The sequence below is a fragment of the Carcharhinus amblyrhynchos genome, chromosome 7, assembly GCF_965287045.1.
Source record: "Carcharhinus amblyrhynchos chromosome 7, sCarAmb.v2.hapA, whole genome shotgun sequence".
In the NCBI taxonomy this organism is placed as follows: Eukaryota; Metazoa; Chordata; class Chondrichthyes; order Carcharhiniformes; family Carcharhinidae; genus Carcharhinus; species Carcharhinus amblyrhynchos.
In genome coordinates, this window is record NC_137330.1 from 124,316,333 (window position 1) to 124,340,945 (window position 24,613).

At 43.6% G+C, this 24,613-nt stretch overlaps 1 protein-coding gene across 4 annotated transcripts in view; it reads right to left on the reverse strand.

Moving 5' to 3' along the window:
• Positions 1–24,613, reverse strand: part of ppp2r5d (protein phosphatase 2, regulatory subunit B', delta) — a 210,524-nt gene that overhangs the window by 31,337 nt on the left and 154,574 nt on the right. For all 4 annotated transcript variants that reach the window (XM_080193089.1, XM_080193088.1, XM_080193087.1 and 1 more), the window contains 3 exons: positions 21,301–21,471; positions 19,440–19,567; positions 18,947–19,048 (listed from right to left, as the gene is read on the reverse strand). In XM_080193089.1, the coding sequence (XP_080049215.1) occupies positions 18,947–19,048; positions 19,440–19,567; positions 21,301–21,471 (401 nt within the window). The remainder of the gene's footprint in view (positions 1–18,946; positions 19,049–19,439; positions 19,568–21,300; positions 21,472–24,613) is intronic.

Consider the following 24,613-nt stretch of genomic DNA (forward strand, 5'->3'; position numbering starts at 1 on the left):
CCTGTGACAACAGATGAATGAACACCGCTTGACAATCACCAGACAGGAGTGTTCCTTTCTGCTCAGGGAACACTTCAGCACTCATGGGCAATCAGCCCCTGATCTTCGGGTAAGCGTTCTCCAAGGCGGCCTTCACGACACACGAGAACGCAGAATTGCTGAGCAGAAACTGATAGCCAAGTTCCATGCACGAGGACGGCCTCAACCGGATTCATGTCACACTATCGATAATCCCCATGACTTGCCTGGGCTTGCAAAATCTCACTGACTGCTCTCACTGGAAACAATACACACCTCTAACTGTGCTTGACCCTCTCTCCACTCACCCTGTCTGTACCTTTAAGACTTGGTTGTCTGTAAAGACTCACATTCCAATTATATTGTAAATTGAATTTGTGATTGTATATGCCCTATTTGTGAACACAACTCCTCAATAACCTGGTGAAGGAGCAAGATTCTGAAAGCTTGTGCTGCCAAATAAGCCTGTTGGACTTTAACCTGGTGTTGAGAGATACCTCACTGTGCTTACCCCAGTCCAACGCCGATGTTGAAGGGAAATTTAAAGAATAAGTTTAGAAGGAACAATATCCTTGGGTTAAGTGCCTGTATAACAATTTATATTCAAAGGTACCTGTATAGCAATTTATATTAGTAGGAATAAATAGTATATACCAAGTACGTATGAATTTACCGTTACACAATCACAAAGGGCATGCAAGAAAATTCCACTATGTTAATAGGAGCTCAAAATAGTAAAATGACAGATGGATGCTAGCTTTTAGCCACATTGCTCAACATCACTAGTTGGCTTGAGCACAAGTTTGTGCACAATAGACCACAGATACTGGTGACCGGTAACAGTCTATGATCTGAGACCTTGGATGAAAACCAGATACAGGGGATTAGGGAGAACAGTCATGGGAGATGATGAGGAGTATTGTACACTCAAGGACTCCAGATGGGAGAAAGAAAGATAATATTGACTGAGGTACTAGGAATTGTGTCCATGAGCTGATCATGCACAAGTCCACCTCACGTAATGCCTTTTTCATTGGATATGTGATTGCTGTAGGTAATCTGTAATCAATATTATTGGACAAGATCCAGCTGTGATGGGCTGTGTAGATGTTTGAAAAATGTATAAGAATGGATGCTTTTTCTTTGTTCGTCAGAGAGAGGCACTGGGTTTAACAGAAGCCATCTCTCCACCAGCGAAAATAAACTGTTTGATGCAAGGACCAACCCTGAGCATTGTGATTTCTTTGAGATTCCCGCTAACACTGGCACCTCCACATCATTTTTACAGTTCCACTGCCCTTCCTAAAAACGAGACAAATTTTCACTACGATTGAGTTTAAACCATTGATACCACCTAGAACCAGTAGCAGTACTGATCCCTGGGGCACCCCACCTTACACCGTGAGAACTTCTTGACTGAGTACTCTTTCTCTCCTATCCCTCAGCCAGTTTTGAAACTCCAGGGCTTGAAAGTTTGACTAAAAGCTATTCATTTTGAGCCTGAGATCACACTGCAGGGCTCCTCTAGAGTCCACTGGAAAGTCACATCCTTAAAGAAGCCAAAAAAGTTGGTGTGGCTGAATTTTGATCTGATGTCATAACCTTTCTTTTCCTGTGACGAAGGAATTGGAAGAATTCATTCCCACGAAAACTGAACTTCTCTCGGAAGAAGCGGTCACAGTATGGTTGAATTTAAAATACTGATGGAACGTGAGAAGGTAAAATCCAATACCAGTGTTTTATTCTTAAACAGAGGAGACTACAAAGGGTTGGCTAAGGTAGACTGGGAGCAAAAACTTTATGGTGGGATAATTGAGGAACAGTGGAGGGCTTTCCAAGTGATCTTTCACAGTGCTCAGCAAAAGTATATACCAGTGATAAGGAAGGACTGTAGAAAAAGAAATATGATGTGGAGATACCGGTGTTGGACTGGGGTAAACACAAAGAAATCTCACAATACCAGGTTAAAGTCCAACAGATTTATTTGTTAATAAACGCCACTAGCTTTCAGGGTTTGCTCCTTCGTCAGGTGAGTGGGAGTTCTCATCAGCAAATGCTGTTTGTAATCAGAACTCACATTCACCTGACGAAGGGGCAAACCCTGAAAGCTGGTGGTGTTTACTACCAAATAAACCTGTTGGACTTTAACCTGGTGTTGTGAGACTTCTTACTGAAAAAGAGATAATCAGCCATGAATATTTAAGGACATAAAGGAGGGCATCAAATTGAAAGAAACTGCATACAAAGTGGCAAAAATTAGTGGGAAACTAGGTGATTGGGAAATCTTTAAAGGTCAACAGAAAGCCATGAAAAAGCTATAAAGAGATAGATAAATTATAAGAGTAAACTAGCTCAGAATATAAAAACAGATAACAAAGGTTTCTACAAATATATAAAACGAAAAAGAGTGGCTAAAGTAAGCATTGGTCCTTTAGAGGATGAGAAGGGGGATGTAATAATTGGAAATGAGAAAATGGCTGCGGCATTGAACAGGTATTTTGTGTTGGTCTTCACAGTGGAAGACACAAATAACGTCAAAAATTGTTAACAGAAAGGCTATGGCAGGTGAGGACCTAGAAACTATGATCACGAAATAGGTAACGTTGGGCAAGCTAATGGGCTGAAGGTAGACAAGTCTCCTGGTCCTGATGGAATGCATCCTAGGGTACTAAAAGAGACGGCAGGGGAAACAACAAATGCACTAGTGGTAATTTACCAAAATTTGCTGGACTCTGGGGTGGTTCCCATAGATCGGAAAACAGCGAATGTGACATCACTATTTAAAAAAAAGTAGACAAAAGGGGGGTAACTACAGGTTGGTTAGCTTAACTTCTGTAGTAGAAAATGCTTGAATCTATCATCAAGGAAGAAACAGCAAGAAATCTGGATATAAATTGTCCCATTGGTAAGACGCAGCATGGGTTCATGAAGGGCCGGTCATGTTTGTGGAATTCTTTGAGAACATTACATGTGCAGTGGACAATGGGGAACCTGTGGATGTGGTGTATCTGGATTTCCAGAAGGCATTTGACAAGATGCCACACCAAAGGCTGCTGCTAAGATAAAAGGTGCACAGTGTTACAGGTAATGTATTAGCATGGATAGAGGATTGGTTAACTAACAGAAAGCAAAGAGTGAGGGTAAATGGGTGTTTTTCTGGCTGGTGATCAGTGACTAGTGGTGTGCCTCAGGGATCAGTGTTGGGACTGCAAGTGTTTACGATTTACATAGATGATATGGAGTTGAGGACCAAGTGTAATGTGTCAAAATTCGTAGATGACACCAAAATGAGTGGAAGAGCAAAGTGTGCAGAGAATATTGCAAGTCTGCAAAGAGATATAGATAGTCTAAGTGAGTGGGCAAGAGTCTAGCAGATGGAGTACAATGTTGGTAAATGTGAAGTCATCCATTTTGGTAGGAATAACAGCAAAATGGACTATTACTTAAATGGTAAAAAATTGCAGTATGCTGCTGTGCAGAAGAATCTGGGTGTCCTTGTGCAAGAATCACAAGGAGCTGTTTGCAGATGCAGCAGGTAATTATGAAGGTAAATAGAATTTTGTCCTTCATTGCTAGAGGGATGGAGTTTAAAAACAGCAAAGTTATGTTGCAGCTGTATAAGGTGCTGGTGAGGCCACACCTGGAATAGTGTGTACAGTTTTGGTCTCCTTGGGAAAGGATTTACTGGCACAGGAGGGGGTGCAGAGGAGATTCACTCGGTTGATTCTGGAGTTGAGGGGGTTGGCTTAGGGGAGGCTGAGTAGACTGGGACTATATTCATTGGAATTCAGAAGAATGAGGGGGGATCTTAGAGAAACATAAGATTATGAAGGGAATAGATGGGTTGGAAGCAGGGGAGTTGTTTCCACTGGCAGGTGAAACTAGAACTAGGGGGCATGGCCTCAAAATAAGGGGAAAGCAGGTTTAGGACTGAGTTGAGGAGGAACTTCTTCACACAAAGAATTGTGAATCTGTGAAGTTCCCTGCCCAGTGAAGCAGTTGAAGCTACCTCATTGAATGTTTTTAAGGCAAAGACAAATAAATTTTTGAACAGTAAAGGAATTAAGGGTTACGGTGAGTGGGCAGGTAAGTGGCGCTGAGTCCACGTAAAGCTCAGTCATGATCTTATTAAACGGAAGAGCAGGCTCAAGGGGCCAGATGGCCTACTCCTGCTCCTCATTTCCATTGACTCATCATTCTAGACTCTGGGCAAATGTAAAAACCATACTTGTATTTTCTTGTTGTCGTGCCTCAAACCCTCTTCCTTCTTCCTTATCCCCCATTTATTCTGAGTATAAAAGGGGCAGACACTGCAGAGCCCCTTGCGTGAGCGTGTGTGCAAGTTATTAATAGAGGACTGGAACATTTCCACATTTAAGGGTTGTGGAAAATCCCCATTTGTAAAGGGGAAAATCAGAATTTTTAAAAACTCTGTTTATTGTCGGGTGGAGAGTGGGAAAATCAATTGACCCTGTCCTGTCCGTGTCAGAATTAAGAGCAAGAATAATTAACTGGAGCTGAGCGACTTTAAGGGAGCAAGAATGGAGCTGGGCCGAATAGGTTGGAAAGAAAGAAATATCTTCTATGTTTTCTGTGAAAGGTTGGCGAGAAAAACTGTCGGTGAACAATGAACTACTTTAAGAATTAGAATTCTTTGTCAAGGTGGATAGGGATGTAGTTGATTCTGAGACCAGAATCCTGAATCCCAATAAAGGGAACTATGATTATGACAGAGGAGATGTCAGGGGTAAGTTCTTCACTAAGAAGGGTGGCGGGTGAGTGGAATCGGCTGCCGTCAGTGGTGGTAGAGGCAAACTCACTGGGGTCTTTTAAGAGACTTCTGGATGAGTACATGGGAATTAATGGGATTGAGAGTTATAGACAGGTCTGGTAGGTAGGGATATGATCGGCACAACTTGTGGGCTGAAGGGCCTGTTTGTGCTGTAGTTTTCTATGTTCTAACAACTCTTTCAGAGTTTCCTTTTTTAAAGGGATGAATTAGTAGATCAATTAAAAGGGGGAACAGATCTAACATCCCTGCATTAGACTAAAATCACATGCTAGTCAAATGCTATACCTCCTAATATTAGCAGAACTCATGTTGTTTACTTGTTGGAAAAACAGACAGTTCCTGTCTCGAATACTGCAAAAAAGCTTTTGGGTGAAGGTTTAATACTAAATCTAGGTAGGCAAGATCAGGATTTCAAAACAATGCTGTGTACTGACTAACTGTATGACTTGGAGCTGGGAGTTGAATTAGAATGCATTCCCTGTGATTGCTTTATTAGCACCGAGAATTATATTAAAAAGCTCTCCACTTAAGGAAGTGGACCATGAAATAGTGGATGGATTGGTGATCATCTTCCAAGATTCTATAGACTCTGGAACAGTTCTTACGGACTGGAGGATAGCAGTGGAGGGCTGTGACAAATGGCTGTGAATGGAGGGCTGTGACAAATGGCATTCCTCAGGGATCAGCGCTGGGACCTTTGCTGTTTGTAATATGTATAAATGATTTGGAGAAAAATGCAACTGGTTTGATTAGTAAGTTTGCGGACAACAAAAGGGTTGGTGGAATTATGGATAGTGATGAAGACCATCAGAGGATACAGCAGGATATAGATTGGTTGGAGACTTGGGCAGTGAGATGGCAGATGGTATTTAATCCAGACAAATGCGAGGTATGCATTTTGCAAGGTCTAATATAGATAGGAAATATATAAGAACATAAGAACTAGGAGTAGGCCATCTGGCCTCTCAGGCCTACCCCGCCATAAGATCATGGCTGAACTTCTCGTGGACTCGGTTCCACTTACCCGCCCACTCACCATAACCCTTAATTCCTTTACTGTTCAAAAATTTATCTATCCTTGCCTTAAAAGCATTCAATGAGGTAGCTTCAACTGCTTCACTGAGCAGGGAATTCCATAAATTCACAACTCTGCGTGAAGAAGTTCCTCTTCAACTCAATCTTAAATCTGCTTCCCCTTACTTTGAGGCTATGCCCCCTAGTTCTAGTTTCATCTGCCAGTAGAAACAACTTCCTTGCTTCTATCTTATCTATTCCCTTCATAATCTATATGTTTCTATAAGATCTCCCCTCATTCTTCTGAATTCCAATGAGTATAGCTCCAGTCTACTCAGTCTCTCCTCATAAGCCAACTCTCAACTCCAGCATCAACCTAGTGAATCTCCTCTGCATTCCCTCCACTGCCAGCATATTCCTTCTCAAGGAGACCAAAACTGTACACAGTACTTCAGGTGTGGCCTCACCAGCACCTTATACAGCTGCAACATAACCTCACTGTTTTTAAACTCCATCCCTCGAGCAATGAAGGACAAAATTCCATTTGCCTTCTTAATTACCTGCTGTACCTGCAAACCAACTCCTTGAGTTTCCTGCACAAGGCCACCCGGACCTCTCTGCACAGCAACATGCTGCAATTTTTTACCATTTAAATAATAGTGCATTTTGCTGTTATTTCTACCAAAATGGATCTCACGTTTATCAACATTGTACTCCATCTGCCAGATCCTTGCCCACTCACTTTATCTATATCCCTTTGCAGACTTTCAACGTCCTCTGCACACTTTGCTCATCTATCCATCTTAAGTGTCATCTGTGAATTTTGACACAGTGCACTTGGTCCCCAACTCCAAATCATCTATGTAAATTGTAAACAATTGCTGTCCTAACACTGATCCCTAGGGCACAGCACTAGTCACCAATCGCCAACCAGAAAAACACCCATTTACCTCCACTCTTTGCTTTGTGATAGTTAACCAATCCACTATCCATGTTAATACATTACCTGTAACACTGTGCACCTTTATCTTATGTAGCAGTCTTTGGGGCAGCACCTCGTCAAATGCCTTCTGGAAATCCAGATACACCACATCCACAGGTTCCCCATTGTCCACTGCACACGTAAGGTTCTCAAAGAATTTCACCAAATTAGTCAAACACGACCTAACCTTCATGAACCCATGCTGTCTCTGACAATGGGACAATTTATATCCAGATATTAGTCTCGCTATTTCTTCCTTGATGATAGATTCTAGCATTTCCCCGACCACAGAAGTTACGCTAACTGGCCTACAGTTACCCGCCTTTTATCTACCCCCTTTTTTTAAAAACAGTGGCGTCACATTTGCTATTTTCCAATCTGCAGAAACCACCCTAGAGTCCAGCTAATTTTGGTAAATTACCACTAGTGCATTTGCAATTTCTCCTGCTACCTCTTTTAGTACGCTGGGATGCATTCCATCAGGACCAGAAGACTTGTCTACCTTTAGCCCCATTAACCTGCCCAACACTACCTCTTTTGTGGTAATAGTTTCTAGGTTCTCACCTGCCATATCCTTCCTGTCATCAATTTTTGACATTATTTGTGTCTTCCACTGTGAAGACTGACACAAAATACCTGTTCAATGCCTCAGCCGTTTTCTCATTTCCAGTTATTACATTGCCCTTCTCACCCTCTAAAGGATCAGTATTCAGTTTCGCCACTTTTTTCTTTTTATACGTTTGTAGAAACTTTTAAGAACATAAGAAATAGGAGCAGGAGTAGGCCATCTAGCCCTTCGAGCCTGCCCCGCCATTCAATAAGATCATGGCTGATCTGATTTGCTATGTATTTTTATATTCTGAGATAGTTTACTCTCATAATCCATCTGACCTTCCTTTATTGCTTTCTTTTGAGGCTTTCTGCTGACCTTTAAAGATTTCCCAATCCTCCAGTTTCCCACTAATCTTTGCCACTTGTATGCATTTTCTTTCAATTTGATACCTTCCTTTATTTCCTTAGATATCCATGGCTGATACAGTCCTTCCTTACCACTGGTATATACTTTTGCTGAGCACTGTGAAAGATCACTTTGTAGATTCTACACTGTTCCTCAATTGTCCCAACATAAAGTTTTTACTCCCAGTTTACCTTAGCTAACTCCTCCGTCATCCCTTTATAGTCTCCTTTGTTTAAGGAAAGGAGACTATATAGTAAATGGCAGAACCCTGAAGAGTATTGACAGGCAAAGGGATCTGAGTGTAGAGGTACCTAGGTCACAAAGTGGCAACGCAGATGGAGAAGGCAGTCAAGAAGGCATAAGGCATGCTTGCCTTCATCAGCTGGGGCATTGAGTTTAAAAAGTGGCGAGTCATGTTGCAGCTTGATAGAACCTTAGTTAGGCTGCACTTGGAATACAGTGTTCAATTCTGGTTGCCACTGTACTAGAAGGATGTGGAGGTTTTGAAGAGGGTACAAAAAAGATTTAGAACATAAGAAATAGGAGCAGGAGTAGGCCATCTAGCCCTTCGAGCCTGCCCCACCATTCAATAACATCATGGCTGATCTGTCGTGGCTCAGTTCCACATTCCCGCCCTCTCCCCATAACCCTTAATCCCCTCGCTTATCAAAAACCCATCAACCCGCGTCTACTTTTATATTCAATCCCCCTCGCTATGAAGGCCAGCATCCCATTTGCCTTCCTGACCACCTGCTGCACCTGCAAGCTGGGTTTTTGCGACTCATGCACAAGGACCCTGAGGTCCCTCTGCACTGTCGCCTGCTGCAGTTTTTCGCCAGGATTTATCAGGATGTTGCCTGGTATGGAAGACATTAGCTATGAGAAGAGGTTGGAGAAACTTGGTTTGTTCTCACTGGAACGACGGGGGTTGAGGGGCGACCTGACAGAAGTCTACAAGATTATGAGGGGTATGGACAGAGTGGATAGTCAGAAGCTTTATTCCAGGGTGGACGAATCAATTACTAGGGGGCATACGTTTAAGGTGCAAGGGGCACTGTTTAGAGGAGATGTACGAGGCTAGTTTTTTTTTCGAAACAAAGGGTGCCTCGAGCTTGTTGCGGGGGGCAGGGCGGGGGGGAAAGCAGATACGGTAGTGATTTTTAAGGAATATCTTGACAAATACATGAACAGGATGGGAATACAGGGATACGGTCCCTGGAAGGGTAGGTGGTTTTAGTTAGGTTGGGTGGCATGGTCATAGGAGATAGTTTAGGAGTTAATGATTGTATTGTGTCATGTTTAAGTATTTCAATTGGTTACAGTTAAGCTAATTTCTTTTTTTGTTTATATCTCCAGTTCAATCCAATCAAAGTCCAATTCAAAGTTTCAGCAAGTGAGACAATCCAGATTCAAGCTGAGAAAACAGGCTGGCTGCTTCCTCTCTTGAGCTTAATCTACATTATCCAAGCTGACTGGAATAGGCACTGCACTTCCTCCAAGGCTTGATCTCATCTGCATCTTAGCAAAAAGGCTGAGCCACTGCTTTAAAAAATTGCTTCAAATGAAGCTTTAGTATAATCTCATGACTTTAAACAATGCAGCACATCAATACTACATTTGATCTTAACAGTTGAACTTAATTAAATAGAACTCATTTTGATAAAAGTTTCCTACTGGGCTAATAGAATCGCACCTCAAGTGAAGCATCTTATCCTCACACAAATGCCAAAACAGAAAATCTGTGGGGGTCTAGTCAGGCTTCATAACAAAGTTCATAACATACTTGGGGTTTCTGATCCATATCTTAACCCTGTTTCTATGCTGTATTAGAGCTGAGAGCTGCATTAGAATGCTCTCCGTGTGTTAGAACTGTATCAGAGGAAGTAGCCCAGAAGTTTCTCTGGGCTACTTCCCTCCATGCTTAAACCATGGATAAACTATTGCAATTTGTCCCTGGGTCTCCTGTGATTAGTTTGAGGGGAGGAGGTTGCCAAGATTATTAATTCAGAAACACAGCTACGTTCTGGGGATTCGGGTTCAAATCCCGGCGTGGCAGATGGTGAAATTTGAAATCAATAAAAAAAATCCAGAATTAGGAATTTACTGGTGACCACAAAACCATTGTTGGAAAAACCCATCTGGTTCATTAATATGCTTTAGGGAAGGAAATCTGTCATCCTTAGCTGGTCTGACCTACATGTGATACCAGAGTCACAGCAATGTGGTTGACTCTCAGTTGCCCTCTGAACAAGGCAATGCTGGCCAGCCAGCGATGCCCAAAAGTCCACCACAACACTTTCTACCATGATAATCTTTGAATTTTCCCACAGAAATAAAGAAACGGGTTTCCCCAGTAGTGAAATGGTGAAAGGAACCTCCTGTTGTACCCAGCTACATCATCACTAGAGAAAAGTACTAGGAAAATGAATGGGGTTAAAGGCTGACAAGGATTACAGGGTTTGCAGAGGAGATTCACTTGGTTGATTCCGGGGCTGAGGACAGACTGAGACTATACTCATTGGAATTCAGAAGAATGAGGGGAGATCTTATAAAAACATAAGATTATGAAGGGAAAAGGTAAGATAGAAGCAGGGAGGTTGTTTCCACTGGGGGGTGAAACTACAACTAGGGGGCATAGCCGCAAAATAAAGGGGTGCAGATTTAGGACTGAGTTGAGGAAGGACTTCATCATAGAACACTACAGCACAAACAGGCCCTTCGGCCCACGAGTTGCGCCGACCACATCAACACCTACCAATCCACAGACCTATCTGTGACCCCCAATCCCATATACTCATCCAGAAATCTTCTAAAAGACCCCAGCGAGTTCGCGTCCACTACCACTGACGGCAGCCGATTCCATTCACTCACCACCCTCTGAGTGAAAAACTTACCCCTAACATCTCCTCTGTACTTGCCTCCCCGCACCTTAAATCTGTGTCCTCTCATAGTGACCATTTCAACCCGGGGAAATAGCCTCTGAGAATCCACCCGATCTATTCCTCTCAACATTTTATAAACCTCTATCAGGTCGCCTCTCAACCTTTGTCTCTCCAGGGAGAAGAGTCCCAGCTCCCTCAACCTATCTTCATAAGGCATGCCTCCCAGTCCAGGCAACATCCTTGTAAATCTCCTCTGTACCCTTTCAATAGCGTCTACGTCCTTCCTATAGTGAGGCGACCAGAACTGCGCACAGTACTCCAAGTGAGGCCTGACAAGGGTCTTATAAAGTTGCAGCATTACCTCCCTCGATTAATGAAGGCCAGTACACCATACGCCTTCTTGACCACATCCTCCACCTGCGAGGCCGCTTTAAGAGTCCTGTGGACCCGGATCCCAAGATCCTTCTGCTCTTCAACACTACTAAGACTCCTGCCCTTGATAGTGTCCTCGTTCATCCCATTGGTCCTGCCAAAATGGACAACTACACATTTATCCGCGTTCACCTAAAGGGTTGTGAATCTGTGGAATTTCCTGCCCAATGAAGTGGTTGAGGCTAACTCTTTGAATGTTTTTAAGACAAGGAAAGATTTCTGACCATAAAGGAACTAAGGGGAGTGGGCGGGTAAGTGGAGCTGAATCCATGGAAAGATCAGCCACGATTCTTCTTCGGATCTGATGGCCTGTATCCTAGGGACTTAAAAACAAAAAGTGAATGGATTGGTTTTAAGCTTCTGAAATTCCCTAGATTTCGGAAAGACACCAGCAGATTGAAAAGCTATAAACGTACACCTTAGTTCAAGAAAACAGGGAGACAGAAAGCAGTAAACTGTTGGCCACTTAGTTTAACATCTGTCATTGGGAAAATACTTGAATACAAGGAGGTAGTAGCAGGAAACTTGAGAAAATTATAATAGAGTCAACATGGTTTTTTTTGAAAGGAATGCCTTAGAAATTTGTTACGTTTTGTCACCAATTATTTACAATCTATGTTAATAAGTTGGATGATTGCACTGTAGCCAAACTTGATGATGCAAAGATAGGTTAAGTTAGTGGGCAATTTGGCAGATGGTGTCTAATATGGGAAAATGTGAGGTTGTCTGCTTTGACAGGACGAATATCAAAGTAGAATATTATTTGTTTAAATGGACAGAGACTGCAGAATGATGCAGAACAAAGGGATCTGGATGTCCTTGTATGTGAATCACAAGGTTAGCATGCAGGTACAGATTATATAGGAAGGCAAATGGAACATTGGCCTTTTCCGTAAGGGGAGTGGAATGTAAAAGTAGGAAAGTGTTGCTAATGAAAGTCGGGAAATGTTGCTATAATTTTATAGGGCACTAACAAGGCCTCACTAGAGCACTATGTACAGATTTGGTCTCCTTATTTAAGGAGAGAAATGATTTTAAAGGCCAACAGGCTGATTTCAAAGAAGAATGGATGGTCTTATGAGGAAATGCTGAGCAAGTTGGGCATATACTCATTGGAGTTCAGAAGAGTGAGAGGCAATCTTATTAAAACATAATAATTTGAGGGAACTTAACACGGGTAGATGCTGAGATGATGTTCCCTCTGGTGGTACAATCTAGAACTAGGGGACAGTTTAAAAATAAGTCATCTCACTTTTGAAATGGAGATTAGAGGGAATTTCTTCTTTCAGGTGGTTATTTTTAGAATTCTCTTCTACAAAGGACAGTGGAGGCTGAGTGGCAGAATATATTCACGGCTGACTTAGTTAGCTTTCTGATCAACAAGAGAGTCAAGAGTTATGAGGAACAGGTAGGAAAACGGGATAAGGCCACAATCAGAACAGACAGGTAATTGCATTGGAGACGGTAGAAAGGGGATTAACAAAGATGTTGTCTGAATTGGAAAATTTGAGTTCTGGGGGAAGACTGCAAAGGCTGGAGCTGTTTTACCGTTCATAGAGTACATAAGGGAGCAGTGCTGTGTTATAGTCATAGCTAGGTTGCACAGAAAGATCAATTTAATGTATGGTAGGTCCATTCAAAAGTCTGATGACAGCAAGGAAGAAGCTGTTCTTGAGTTGGTTGGTAGGTGATCTCAGGTTTTTGTATCTTTTTCCAAATGGAAGAAAGTGGAACAGAGTATAAGAACATAAGAAATAGGAGCAGGAGTAGGCCATCTAGCCCTTCGAGCCTGCCCCGCCATTCAATAAGATCATGGCTGATCTGTCGTGGCTCAGTTCCACATTCCCGCCCTCTCCCCATAACCCTTAATCCCCTCGCTTATCAAAAACCCATCAACCCGCGTCTTAAAACTATTTAGCGAGGCAGCCTCCACCACCTCAACGGGCAGAGAATTCCAGAGATTCACCACCCTTTGAGTGAACAAGTTCCTCCTCAACTCCGTTCTAAACCACCCCCACTTCATCTTGAGGCTGTGCCCCCTAGTCCTACTGTCCTTTCTGAGCAGGAAGAGTCTCTCCACCTCTATCCTATCCATCCCATTCATCATCTTATACGTCTCAATGAGATCTCCCCTCATTCTTCTAAACTCTAACGAGTACAAGCCTAGTTTATTCAGCCTCTCCTCATAGCTCAACCCCCTCAACTCCGGCATCAGCCTAGTAAACCTCCTCTGCACTCCCTCCAAGACCAAAATATCCTTGCGTAAGTACGGCGCCCAAAACTGCACACAGTACTCCAGCTGCGGCCTCACCAATGCCCTATACAGCCGCAACAAGACCTCCCTACTTTTATATTCAATCCCCCTCGCTATGAAGGCCAGCATCCCATTAGCCTTCCTGACCACCTCCTGCACCTGCAAGCTGGGTTTTTGCAACTCATGCACAAGGACCCCGAAGTCCCTCTGCACCGTCACCTGCTGCAGTTTTTCGCCACGTAAGTAATAATCCTTCCTACCATTATTCCTACCAAAGTGGACCATTTCGCACTTGCCAACATTAAATTCCATTTCCCATTTCCTGGCCCGTTCGCCCAGCCTATCTAGATCCTTCTGCAGACTCTCCACTCCCTCCGCGCAATTTGCCGTTCCACCAATCTTGGTGTCATCAGCAAATTTCGACACCATACACTCGGTTCCCTTCTCCAGATCATCTATATAAATGGTAAATAGCTGAGGCCCCAGCACCGACCCCTGGGGCACTCCACTAGTCACCAATCGCCAATCCGAATAGCACCCATTAACCCCCACTCCCTGCCTCCTATTTGACAACCAATCTTCTATCCACGCTAACACCCTACCCCCAACTCCATGCCCCCTTACCTTCTGCAATAACCTCTTGTGAGGTACCTTGTCAAACGCGTTCTGAAAATCAAGACAGACCACATCCACCAGCTCTCCTCTATCCACCACCCTAGACACATCCTCATAGAACTCCAATAAATTTGTCAGACACGACTTCCCCTTAATGAAACTGTGCTGCGTCTGCTCTATCAAGCAATTCCCCTCAAGATGCCTCGCTATTTCCTCCTTGATGACGGATTCTAACATTTTACCTACAACAGACGTTAAACTAACCGGCCTATAATACCCCGCCTTTTGCCTGACACCCTTCTTAAACAACGGCGTAACATTAGCCTCTTTCCAATCTTCCGGCACTTCCCTGGAATCCAGCGACGTTTGGAAAATAACCACCAAGGCATCCACTATCACCTCCGCCATTTCTTTCAGAACCCTCAGATGCATTCCATCCGGTCCTGGGGACTTGTCCACAATCAGTCCCACCAGTCTGTCGAGTACCGCCTCTCTAGTAACAATAATGTCATTAAGACCCTCCAGTCCTACCACCTTTCCATCGCTAACACCCGGCAAATTATTCACGTCTTCCTCCGTGAAGACCGAAGCAAAAAAGTTATTCAAGACCTCAGCCATTTCCCCATCCCCTACCACTAAGTCCCCCCTCTCATCCTCTAAGGGTCCAACGTTCACCCTAGCCAGCCTCTTCCTTTTTATATATTTATAAAAACTCTTGCTATCCTTTTTTATATTAAGCGCTAGCCCACCTTCATAGTTTCTCCTACCCTTCTTTATCAACTTCTTTGTCAATCTTTGTTGACATTTAAACCTCTCCCAATCCTCTTCTCGCCCACTACTCTTAGCTACTCTAAACACCTCTGCTTTTAATTTAGCACTTTCCTTCACCTCCTTCGTTATCCATGGCTTATTACCTCTCCTCCTACGGTCCTTTTTAACCATTGGAATAAATTTCTGCTGAGCACCAAGAAAGATCTCCTTAAAGTTCCTCCACTGCTCCTCAGCAGACCTACCTTCCAACGCGCTCCCCCAGTCAACATTCGCCAATTCTTCTCTCATCCTACCATACTCCCCTCTGTTCAAACAAAGGACATGTGTCTGGGAACCCACTTTCTCTTCCTCCATCTGCACCAGAAACTCCACCATACAATGATCACTCTTCCCAAGAGGATCCTTCACTGCAAGGTCCCTAATTCTACCCGCTTCATTACATAACACCAGATCCAAGATAGCCCGCTCCCTCGTCGGCTCCAACACACACTGTTCAAGGAAACTATCCCGGCAGCATTCCAAGAACTCCTCCTCGAGCCCACCGCGTCCAACATGGGTCGACCAATCAATATGTAGATTGAAATCTCCCATAATTATGGCCGTTCCATTCCTGCACGCCGCACTTATTTGCACATTAACAGCCCGCCCCACCTCCAGATCATTATTTGGGGGCCGATAGACAACACCCACCAGCGTCTTCCTTCCTTTGCTGTTCCTAATCTCCACCCACAACGATTCCACTTTCTGCTCTTTGGTTCCTATATCATCCCTTGCTACCACCCTGATGCTATCCTTAATCAGCAGAGCTACACCCCCCGCTTTTTCCTCTCGCCTATCCTTCCTAAACACTTGATACCCCTGGACATTCAGCTCCCAGTCCCTGTCACCTTGCAGCCACGTCTCTGTAATGGCCAGCAGATCATATCCATTTGTGCTGATCCGCGCCACCAGCTCATCCACTTTATTCTGAATGCTTCGTGCATTCAGATAAAGTGCCTTCATCCCAGCCTTCACCTGGACCCTATTTGCCAGAACGCCACCAACCATACTCACGCCCCCTACTCCCTTTATTATTGGGACATCCTCGGCCTCTTCCCTTACCTGTACCCTCTCCTTAACTTCAGACCCCGTAATGTCACCTACCCTCGCGCGCGCACCCCCCGCCCCCACAATTAGTTTAAAGCCCTGTCTACAGTCCTATTTACACGATTCGCCCGGACTCTGGTCCCAGCACGGTTCAGACCAACCCCATCCTGCCCGAACGGGTCCCACCTACCCCAATACTGATGCCAATGCCCCATAAATTCAAACCCATTCCTCCCACACCAATCCCTGAGCCACCTATTCACTTCCTTAATCTTATCAACCTTACGCCCGTCTGCACCCGGTTCAGGCAGTAGCCCAGAGATAACCACCTTGTCGGTTCTACTTTTTAATTCCATTCCCAGCTTTTCATACTCCCTCCCCAGATCCTCAGTCGCATTTTGCCTACGTCGTTGGCACCCACATGTACCACAATGACTGGATTCTCACCCTCCCACTCCAGGTTTCTCTGCAGCCCAGATGTGACATCCCGGACCCAAGCACCAGGCAGACAACACACCCTTCTGTGCACTTTGTCATTGTGACAAAGGACAGTGTCAATGCCCTTAACCCCACTATCCCCAATTACGACCACGTTCCTTTTCACCTTCTCTTTGCTTATGTCCTGCTGCATCACTGTACTGTGTGCAGTTTGCTCACCAGCCTCACCTCCCTCGTTCTGTCCAGACTGGAAGCAAGAACCTCAAACCTGTTATGCAGGTTGAGAGGCTGAGGCATCCGCTCCCTACCCCCCTTCCTCTGCTCCCCACCCCCCTTCCTCTGCTCCCCACCCCCCTTCCTCCACTCCCCACCCCCCTTCCTCCACTCAGCAGCCCCCTCTTGTTCCTGACCCTTAGAGTTAGCCAGTCTAGGGGGGGGTGGATGTCACTTGCACCCCATTGACAATGGCACCCTCTCTCCCCCTGATGAGCCTCAGTGTCTGTAGCTCAGAGGCCAGCTCATCTACCTTGAGCTGGAGCTACTCCAGCAACCTGCACTTACTGCAGACATGGTCACTGGGAAGGACCCTGGGGTCCACCAGCTCCCACATCATGCAGAAACAACACATCACATGCCCCTCCATTATTCACTGTAGTAGTATTGAAAATTTCCACACGAACTTACCTGGCCCTTTTTCCCCCAAGCCCTTTTGATCCTAAGCCCCAATAGCTCACTCTGCTTCCCCCTCACTCCGCTGGCTGCTCCGAGGCTGCCCGCTGTCTACACCAGGCCTCCTTTTAAATCTGGCGCTGTTTTAAAGCCTGCTCCCCCACAACTCCCTGCTATCCACTCCCTTAGAATTCTTAAAGCGGTAAATACAAAAAGCCCGCAAAAATGCTTTTAAATGATTTAAACAGTTCTACAAGCTAAGTTCTTACTACGAAAGTGCTTTAAAACTTATTTAAACAGGTTTTTAACAGGTAATTTCTTATATGTCTCTCTGCTCCTTCACTCGCCAGTTCCAGCAAACAATGGAAGGCTTCACCGTGCGAGCACCTGATAATTAAAGCCTGCTCCCCCACAACTCCCTGCTATCCACTCCCTTAGAATTCTTAAAGCGGTAAATACATGACCGGGAAGCGTGGGGTCTTTGGTTACGCTGGCTGCTTTTCCAAAGCAGTGGGAAGTATAAACAGGGTCAATGGATGGGAGGCTGGTTTGCAGGATGGATTGGGCTTCGTTCACAACCTTTTGCAGTTTCGTCAGAGCAGGAGCCACATCAAGCTGTGATACATCCGGAATGATGCTTTCTATGGTGCACCTGTAAAAATTAGTGCGAGTGATAGTGGGCATGCCGAATTTCCTTGAGGGTCTATAAAAAGTGGGTATGAATTGAAGGTAAGAGATTTACAGGGAATTTGAGGGGAAATTGTTTCACCCAAAGGATGGTGGGACTCGCTGCCTGAAAGTAGAGGCAGAAATCCTCATGACTTTTTTAAAAAATGTACTGGAGGTGTGTAACCTACAAGTTTGTTGACCAAGTACAGGAAAGAGGAATGAGGCTGGATAGTTAATTGTCAACCAACAGGGACACAATCTTTACGGTGTAAGAGGTGGTGATTCAGTCCACTGACTCTGTAGAATGCTCTTTGAGAGTTAGTGCAGAGTCCTACTCCCCTGCCACATTCTTGTTTTTTAGATAACTATCCAATTCCCTTCAGAATATCTTGATTGAACTGGCTTCTGCCACTCTCAGGGGATTCATTCATAACCAACAAGCCTCTGGGTTAAAAGAAAACTTTTCCTTGCATCATTTTTACTCCTTTTGTCAATTATTTTGTATCTGTATCCTCCAGTAGTTGGTGCTAGAGTGGGTACAGTTTCTCACTATTTACCCCGCCCATACCCTTCAGGATCTTGAATGCCTCTATCAAATTTTCATTAAACTGTGTACCACCCTATTCCACTCAGCTTGACTTTACCAACATCAATGCCTCAGTTCTATCTTTGGATTTCTAAATCTCCTTTCACGCAAACCTTCCTTCCCTCTGTTAGTTTAAAGCTGATTTTTCCTCCATTGATCAGACATGCTGGTGTACTCTCATGTTTGTAGGCTCTGCTGTTTCCAGTCATGCCGTGGATAACATTAACAGTATTACGCTCAAGCCTAGTCACTTCTCTCTAACTTTCCAAATTTCCTGTCACGTTACCCCCCTCCATTATTTAGTATTAAGCCCTTTGTGTAGTCCTAATTATACAACTCGTTATATACAGAACAGTGACGCAATGGTTATCATTGCTGCCTCTCAGTGCCAGGGATCCGGTTCAATTTCGGCGTGGATCACAGTGTGTAGAATTTGCACATTCTCCCCGTGTCTGTGTGAGTTTCTTCCTACAGTCTAAAGATGTGCTGGTTAGTTGATTTGGCCATGCTAAATTGCCCCTTAGTGTCAGGGGGACTAGCAGGGCAAATAGGTGGATTTACAGGGATAGGGCCTGGGTAGGATTGTGGTCAGTGCAGACTCAATGGACCGAATGGCCTCTTTTTGAATTGTAAGGATTGTATGACACAGATCCCAGTGCAGTTCAGGTGAAGACTGTCCTAAAGACACAGCTCCCTCTTTCCCCATTACTGCCGCCGACGCCAATACAAATTCCCTTGTCTCTTGCACACATATGCTTTGAATCCAATAAAATTTCTTACTTTTGTTTCTCTGCTTTGTACTGCTGAGTGCAATCATCAAACAACTTCTGATTCATCTCCATAAATAGCTTCAATGCATTGTAAATTAATCCATGGATTGTCCTGAACACAGATGAGATATTTCAACGTTAGGAGAGTTGAAGATTTAATACAATTCAGCTTAAGCTACATTTTACCAAGTTTCTAACCACCGATATCATTTACTAAGAAAATACTCGATTCACTATTTTGCACGTTAGCAGAGGAAATGACAATCAGCCCATGCACTCAATTATTAAACCTCAAAGTTCTCAGAAGCCCCGAGTAACAGGGGTTCAGAAAAGAACACTGAAGCATTCACCTTAAGGAATACCATCCACCAGCCCCATTTTCAGGTCTCTCTAGGCTGTGTACCCATTACGGCCAAGTCAGATGTTCCAAATTATTTCCCACTTTATCATGCACACGAAACCGTACAACCTGCTACAAAATGGATAAGTGAAGGCAGACTTACTTGTTCCAGTGACTTTTAGAGTTTTTGTAGAGTGCAGGAAACATTATAGGGAGGATCCTGGCAGCATTATCACTGATCAAACTCATGATATACTCATTGTTCCAATAATACAAAGCTCGCTCTGCCACCTGAAACAGGACAACAAACATCAGCATAATAAAATAACCTAATTCACCAACATTTATTGCATAGTGCACCATATAGAGGCTTCCCTCAACAAGTAGAAAGTGACGGCAACATCCAAATCAAACTTTTTAGCTAAACAAAGGTCAAGCTTTTCAGTTGAACAAATGGGGAAGGATAAATATAGATACAGGGTAATGTATGGAATTGGCTAACAATCACCACACACTGTACTCTGGCTTCTACCATCTTCTGTGTAGAGTAGAAGTGAAAGATTACAGAACTGAACATCCATTGTTGGAAAAATGTATCAATTTTTAAGTAATTGCAGCACATTTGAAAAATCATCATTTAAACAAGCAGAATCAGCATGACTTCATGAAAGGGAAACGGTTTGAGTCTCAGCCTGAGTGGATAGAGAAGAACCAGTAGATGTGTTGTATTTGGGCTCCCAGAAAGTATTCAACAAGATACCTCACAAAAGGTTAAGAGCCCACAATGTTGAAGGTAGTATATTGGCAGGGATGGAGAATTGTCTAATGGGCAGGAAACAGCAAGTGCTGATGAGAATTTTTTTCAGGTTAGCTACCTGTACCTAGTGAGGTTTCACAGGGATCAGTGCTAGGACCGCAACTGTTTATAATATATATATATATTAATGAAGGGAGGAAGTGAATGTAGCCAAATTTACAGGCAACACAAAAATAGGTGGGAAGGCAAGATACAAGGGAGATGCAAACAGGTTACAAAGACATATAAATAGGTTAAGTGGGGGGAAAAAAGTTGGAAAATCAAGTATAATGCAGGAAAATGTGAATTTGTTCATTTTGGAAGGGAGAACAAAAGAACACAATATTATTTAAATGGGAAAAAACTGCAGAAAGTTGCCACACAAAGGGGCATGGAGGTACTTGTGCACAAACACAGAAAGCCAGCACACAAGATGCAGCAAGGAATCAGGAAGACTAATGGAGTGTTGGTCCTTACTTCAAGAGGGGTTGGAGTATAAGAATAGGGAAGTCTTGCTGCAACTGTACACGATACTAGTATCACTACATCTGGAGTACTGTGGCCCCCTACTTAAGGGAACATATTACTTTATTGGAGGCAATTCAGAGAAGCAATCTCGATGATCAATAGGATGATCCCCAGTGCACAGAGACTGTCTTATGGAGAAAGGTTGAACAGGTTAGGCCTTTACTCATTGGAATTTAGAAGAATGAGAGATAATCTCATTGAAACTTAAAGAGCTTGATGAGGTAAGTGAGGATTTAGACCCTCATGGGAGTGTCTAGGGCCAGAAGCATATTCTCCAAATAAAGAGCTGCCAATTTAAGACTGAGATGAAGGGAATTTCTTCTGAGGGTTGTCTGCTTTTGGAACTCCTTGCCATAAAGGTGTGGGGGCAGAGTCCTTGCGTATTTTCAAGGCTGAGATAGATTTTTAATCAAAGTGGACACGAGGAATGATGAATCAGCCAGGGTCCTATTGATTGGTGGAGCAGGCTCTGGGCCTGCTAATTCTTATGGTCTGATGGAATCATTACTGCATACTTGGAATACCCCTCAATGCCTGTTTTCAGAACACCAGTGGAAAGGATCTTAATCAGGCGAAGCGGGAAGAGATAAGAAGGGGCATACAAGAAACCCAACTGCAGCAAGGAAAAGGAAAGTGGCTACTTTACTGTCATCAGGAAGGAAATTCCACAGCAAGTGTTTTCTGGGAACGCTAGGGTTACCTGAAAGTGCGGACTGGAAACACATTTAGCGAGTTGTCGGAAAAGTGGCTCCATTACTTTCACAAACTCAGAGGGTTCAATAACATCGAGAATTTCTTCCAGTTCATTCAGAAACATTACTTCCTTTGGACTGTGTGTTTTTGGCCAGAACTTGAGCAAACCTACGATCACCTACAATAGAAACAAAGCAGATACAAGACATCTTTGCACATCATAAATGACAGTTGGAAGCCTTGGGGAGGAATTTGTACATGAAACAAAGGAAGTGGTTCAGCAACAAGATTATATACGGGATGAGAAAGTAGTATTGTGCCAGAACTCCGTGACTCCAACATCCCTCTTCCCCCATAAATTTCACGTAATTTACTTTTATTCTATAATGTCATGCATTTGAGTAATTTTTTACTGAATGTAAATGGACTGAAGATAATTTATTTTTAAATATGGCTCATTTGATTATGAAGTTAGTTATGGCGATATCATGGAAAAAAAGCAGGATGCTCCTGCTTAGTCCTACATCAAATACTATCCACTGGATCTAGAAAAATAATTCGATAGGTTGATTTCAAGAAATGAGGTCAATGCATATTCTGTCGAATTTGTAACCAAGATTAGAAGGAAGTCATTTGCCTCACAATCAGAGCTGTTTCAACAGACACCCACAAGCAATAACCACTCTCCATCAGTCAGAACAATAACATAGGCATCCATCAGTGACCACTGGAATCAGATCTGTATTAACAAGACCAAATATCAATCTGTCCTCCCCTCACTAAAGCACCTGAAGCCTCCAAAAAGGTGGATTCCACAAGCATCGGTAACAAGAGCTACTGAATTACAGTTGGGAAATTATATGATTGTGAAGCATCACCCCAGACCCATATTTTTAAGATAGCAACGGAGAAAGATAGGTCTGGCAGAAGAGTTAAAGTTCTGTGATGTGGGGATGCCGGTGTTGGACTGGGGTGGGCACAGTAAGAAGTCTCACAACACCAAGTTAAAGTCCAACAGGTTTATTTGGAATCATGAGCTTTTGGAGCACTGCACCTTCATCAGCCACTCACCTGATGAAGGGGCAGTACTCTCTGAAAACCTATGATTCCAAATAAACCTGTTGGACTTTAGCCTGGTGTTGTTAAAATTTTAAGTTGGGACAAGGCCAATTTTGATAGTATAAGACAGGAACTTTAAAAAGTTGATTGGGGGAGTCTGTTGGCAGGCAAAGTGACATCTGGTAAGTGGGACACTTTCAAAAGTGACCAGTGTTCAGGGCAAGCACATTCCTCTTAGAGTGAAGGGCAAGGCTGGTAGACTTGGGATATTGAGGCCCTGGTTAAAAAGGAGGCGGCAGCAGCATATGACATGCATAGGCAGCTGGGATCAAGTGAATCCCTCGAGGAATACAAAGGTTGTTCATAAGACCATAAGACAACGGATCAGAATTAAGCACTCAGACCATTGAGTCTGCTCCGCCATTCAATCATGGTTGATATTTTTCTCATCCCCATTCTCGTGCTTTTTCCCCATAACCCCTGATCCCCTTATCAATCAAGGAGCTATCTATCTCTGTCTTAAAGACACTCAACGACCTGGCCTCCACAGCGTTTTGCGGCAAAAAGTTCCACAGATTCACCACTGTCTGGTTGAAGCAATTTCTCCTCATCCGTTTTAAAGGATCGTCCCTTTAGCCTGAGGTTGTGCCCTCTGGTTCTAGTTTTTCCTACTTGTGGAAACATCCTCTCCACGTCCACTATCCAGGTCTTGCAGTATCCTGAGAGTTTCAATAAGATCCCCCCTCATACGTTCCCCCTCTTATGCTCTCATCCTTCTAAACGCCAACGAGTACAGACGCAGAATCCACAACTGTTCCTCATACAAGTGGAGTCGGAATAGAGTTGAGGGAAAAATCAGGAGGACAAAAAGGGGACATGAGATGTTTTGACAGATAAGGTAAAGGACAAACCAAAGAGATTCTACAAATACATAAAGGGCAAAAGCATAACAAGGGAGAGTGTAGGGCCTCTTAAGGATCAACAAGGTCATCTGTGTAGATCCACAAAAGATGGGTGAAATCTTAAATGAATATTTCTCATCGGTATTTACTGTTGAGAAAGGCATGGGTGTCAGGGAACTTGGGGAAATAATAGTGATGTCTTGAGGAGTGTACATATAACAGAGCAAGGAATGTTTGAAGTCTTAAAACACATGAAGGTAGATAAATCCCTGGGGCCTAATGAAATGCGTCCCAAGACATTGTGGAGGCTGGGAAGAAAATTGCAGGTCCCCTGCCAGAGATATATTTGAATCATCAACAGGTGAGGTACCTGAAGATTGGAAGGTAGTAAACTTTGAGCCTTTGTTTAAGAAGGGCTGCAGGGAAAAGCCTGGGAACTACTGACTGGTGAGCCTCACATCTGTAGTGGGCAAGCTGTTCGAAGGTATCCTGAGAGACAGGATCTACAGGCATTTAGAGAGAGACAAGGACTGATTAGGGACAGTCAGCATGGCTTTGAGAATGGAAAATCACGAATTTGACTGAGTTTTTTTGAAGGCTTAACCAAGAAGGTAGATGACAGCAATGCAGTTGGTGTTGTCTACATGGACTTTAGTGAGGCCTTTGACAAGGTAGCGCAAGGTAGATTATTGCGTAAGGTTAAATCTCACGGAATCCAGGGGAAGGTAGCCAATTAGATTCAAAATTGGCTTGACGACAGAAGAGAGGATGGTTGAAGAGGATTGTTTTTCAAACTGGAGGCCTGTGACAGGTGGTGTGCCTCAGGGTTCGGTGCTGGGTCCACTGTTACTTGTCATTTATATTAATGATTTGGATGAGAATTTAGGAGAGATGGTTAGTAAGTTTGCAGGTGACACCAAAATTAGTGGCATATGGACAGTGAAGGTGGTTACGTAGGATTGCAATGGGATCTTGATTGGGCCAGTGGGCTGATGAATGGCAGATGGAGTTTAATTTAGCTAAATGCGAGGTGATGCATTTTGGTAGATTGGGCCAAGACCTACTCAGTTAATGTTCAGGCATTGGGAAGAGTTATTGAACAAAGAGATCTAGGGGTACAGATTCATAACTGCTTGGAAGTGGAGTCACAGATGGACAGGATGGTGAAGCAGGAATTTGGTATGCTTGGTTTCATTGGTCAGAACATTGAACACAGGAGTTGGGATGTCTTATTGAAGTTGTACAAGACATTAGTGAGGCCCACTTGGAATACTATGTACAGTTCTGGTCACCCTATTATAGAAAGGAAATTAAACTAGAGTTAGAAAAAACTTTACTAGGACACTACCGGGTCTTGAT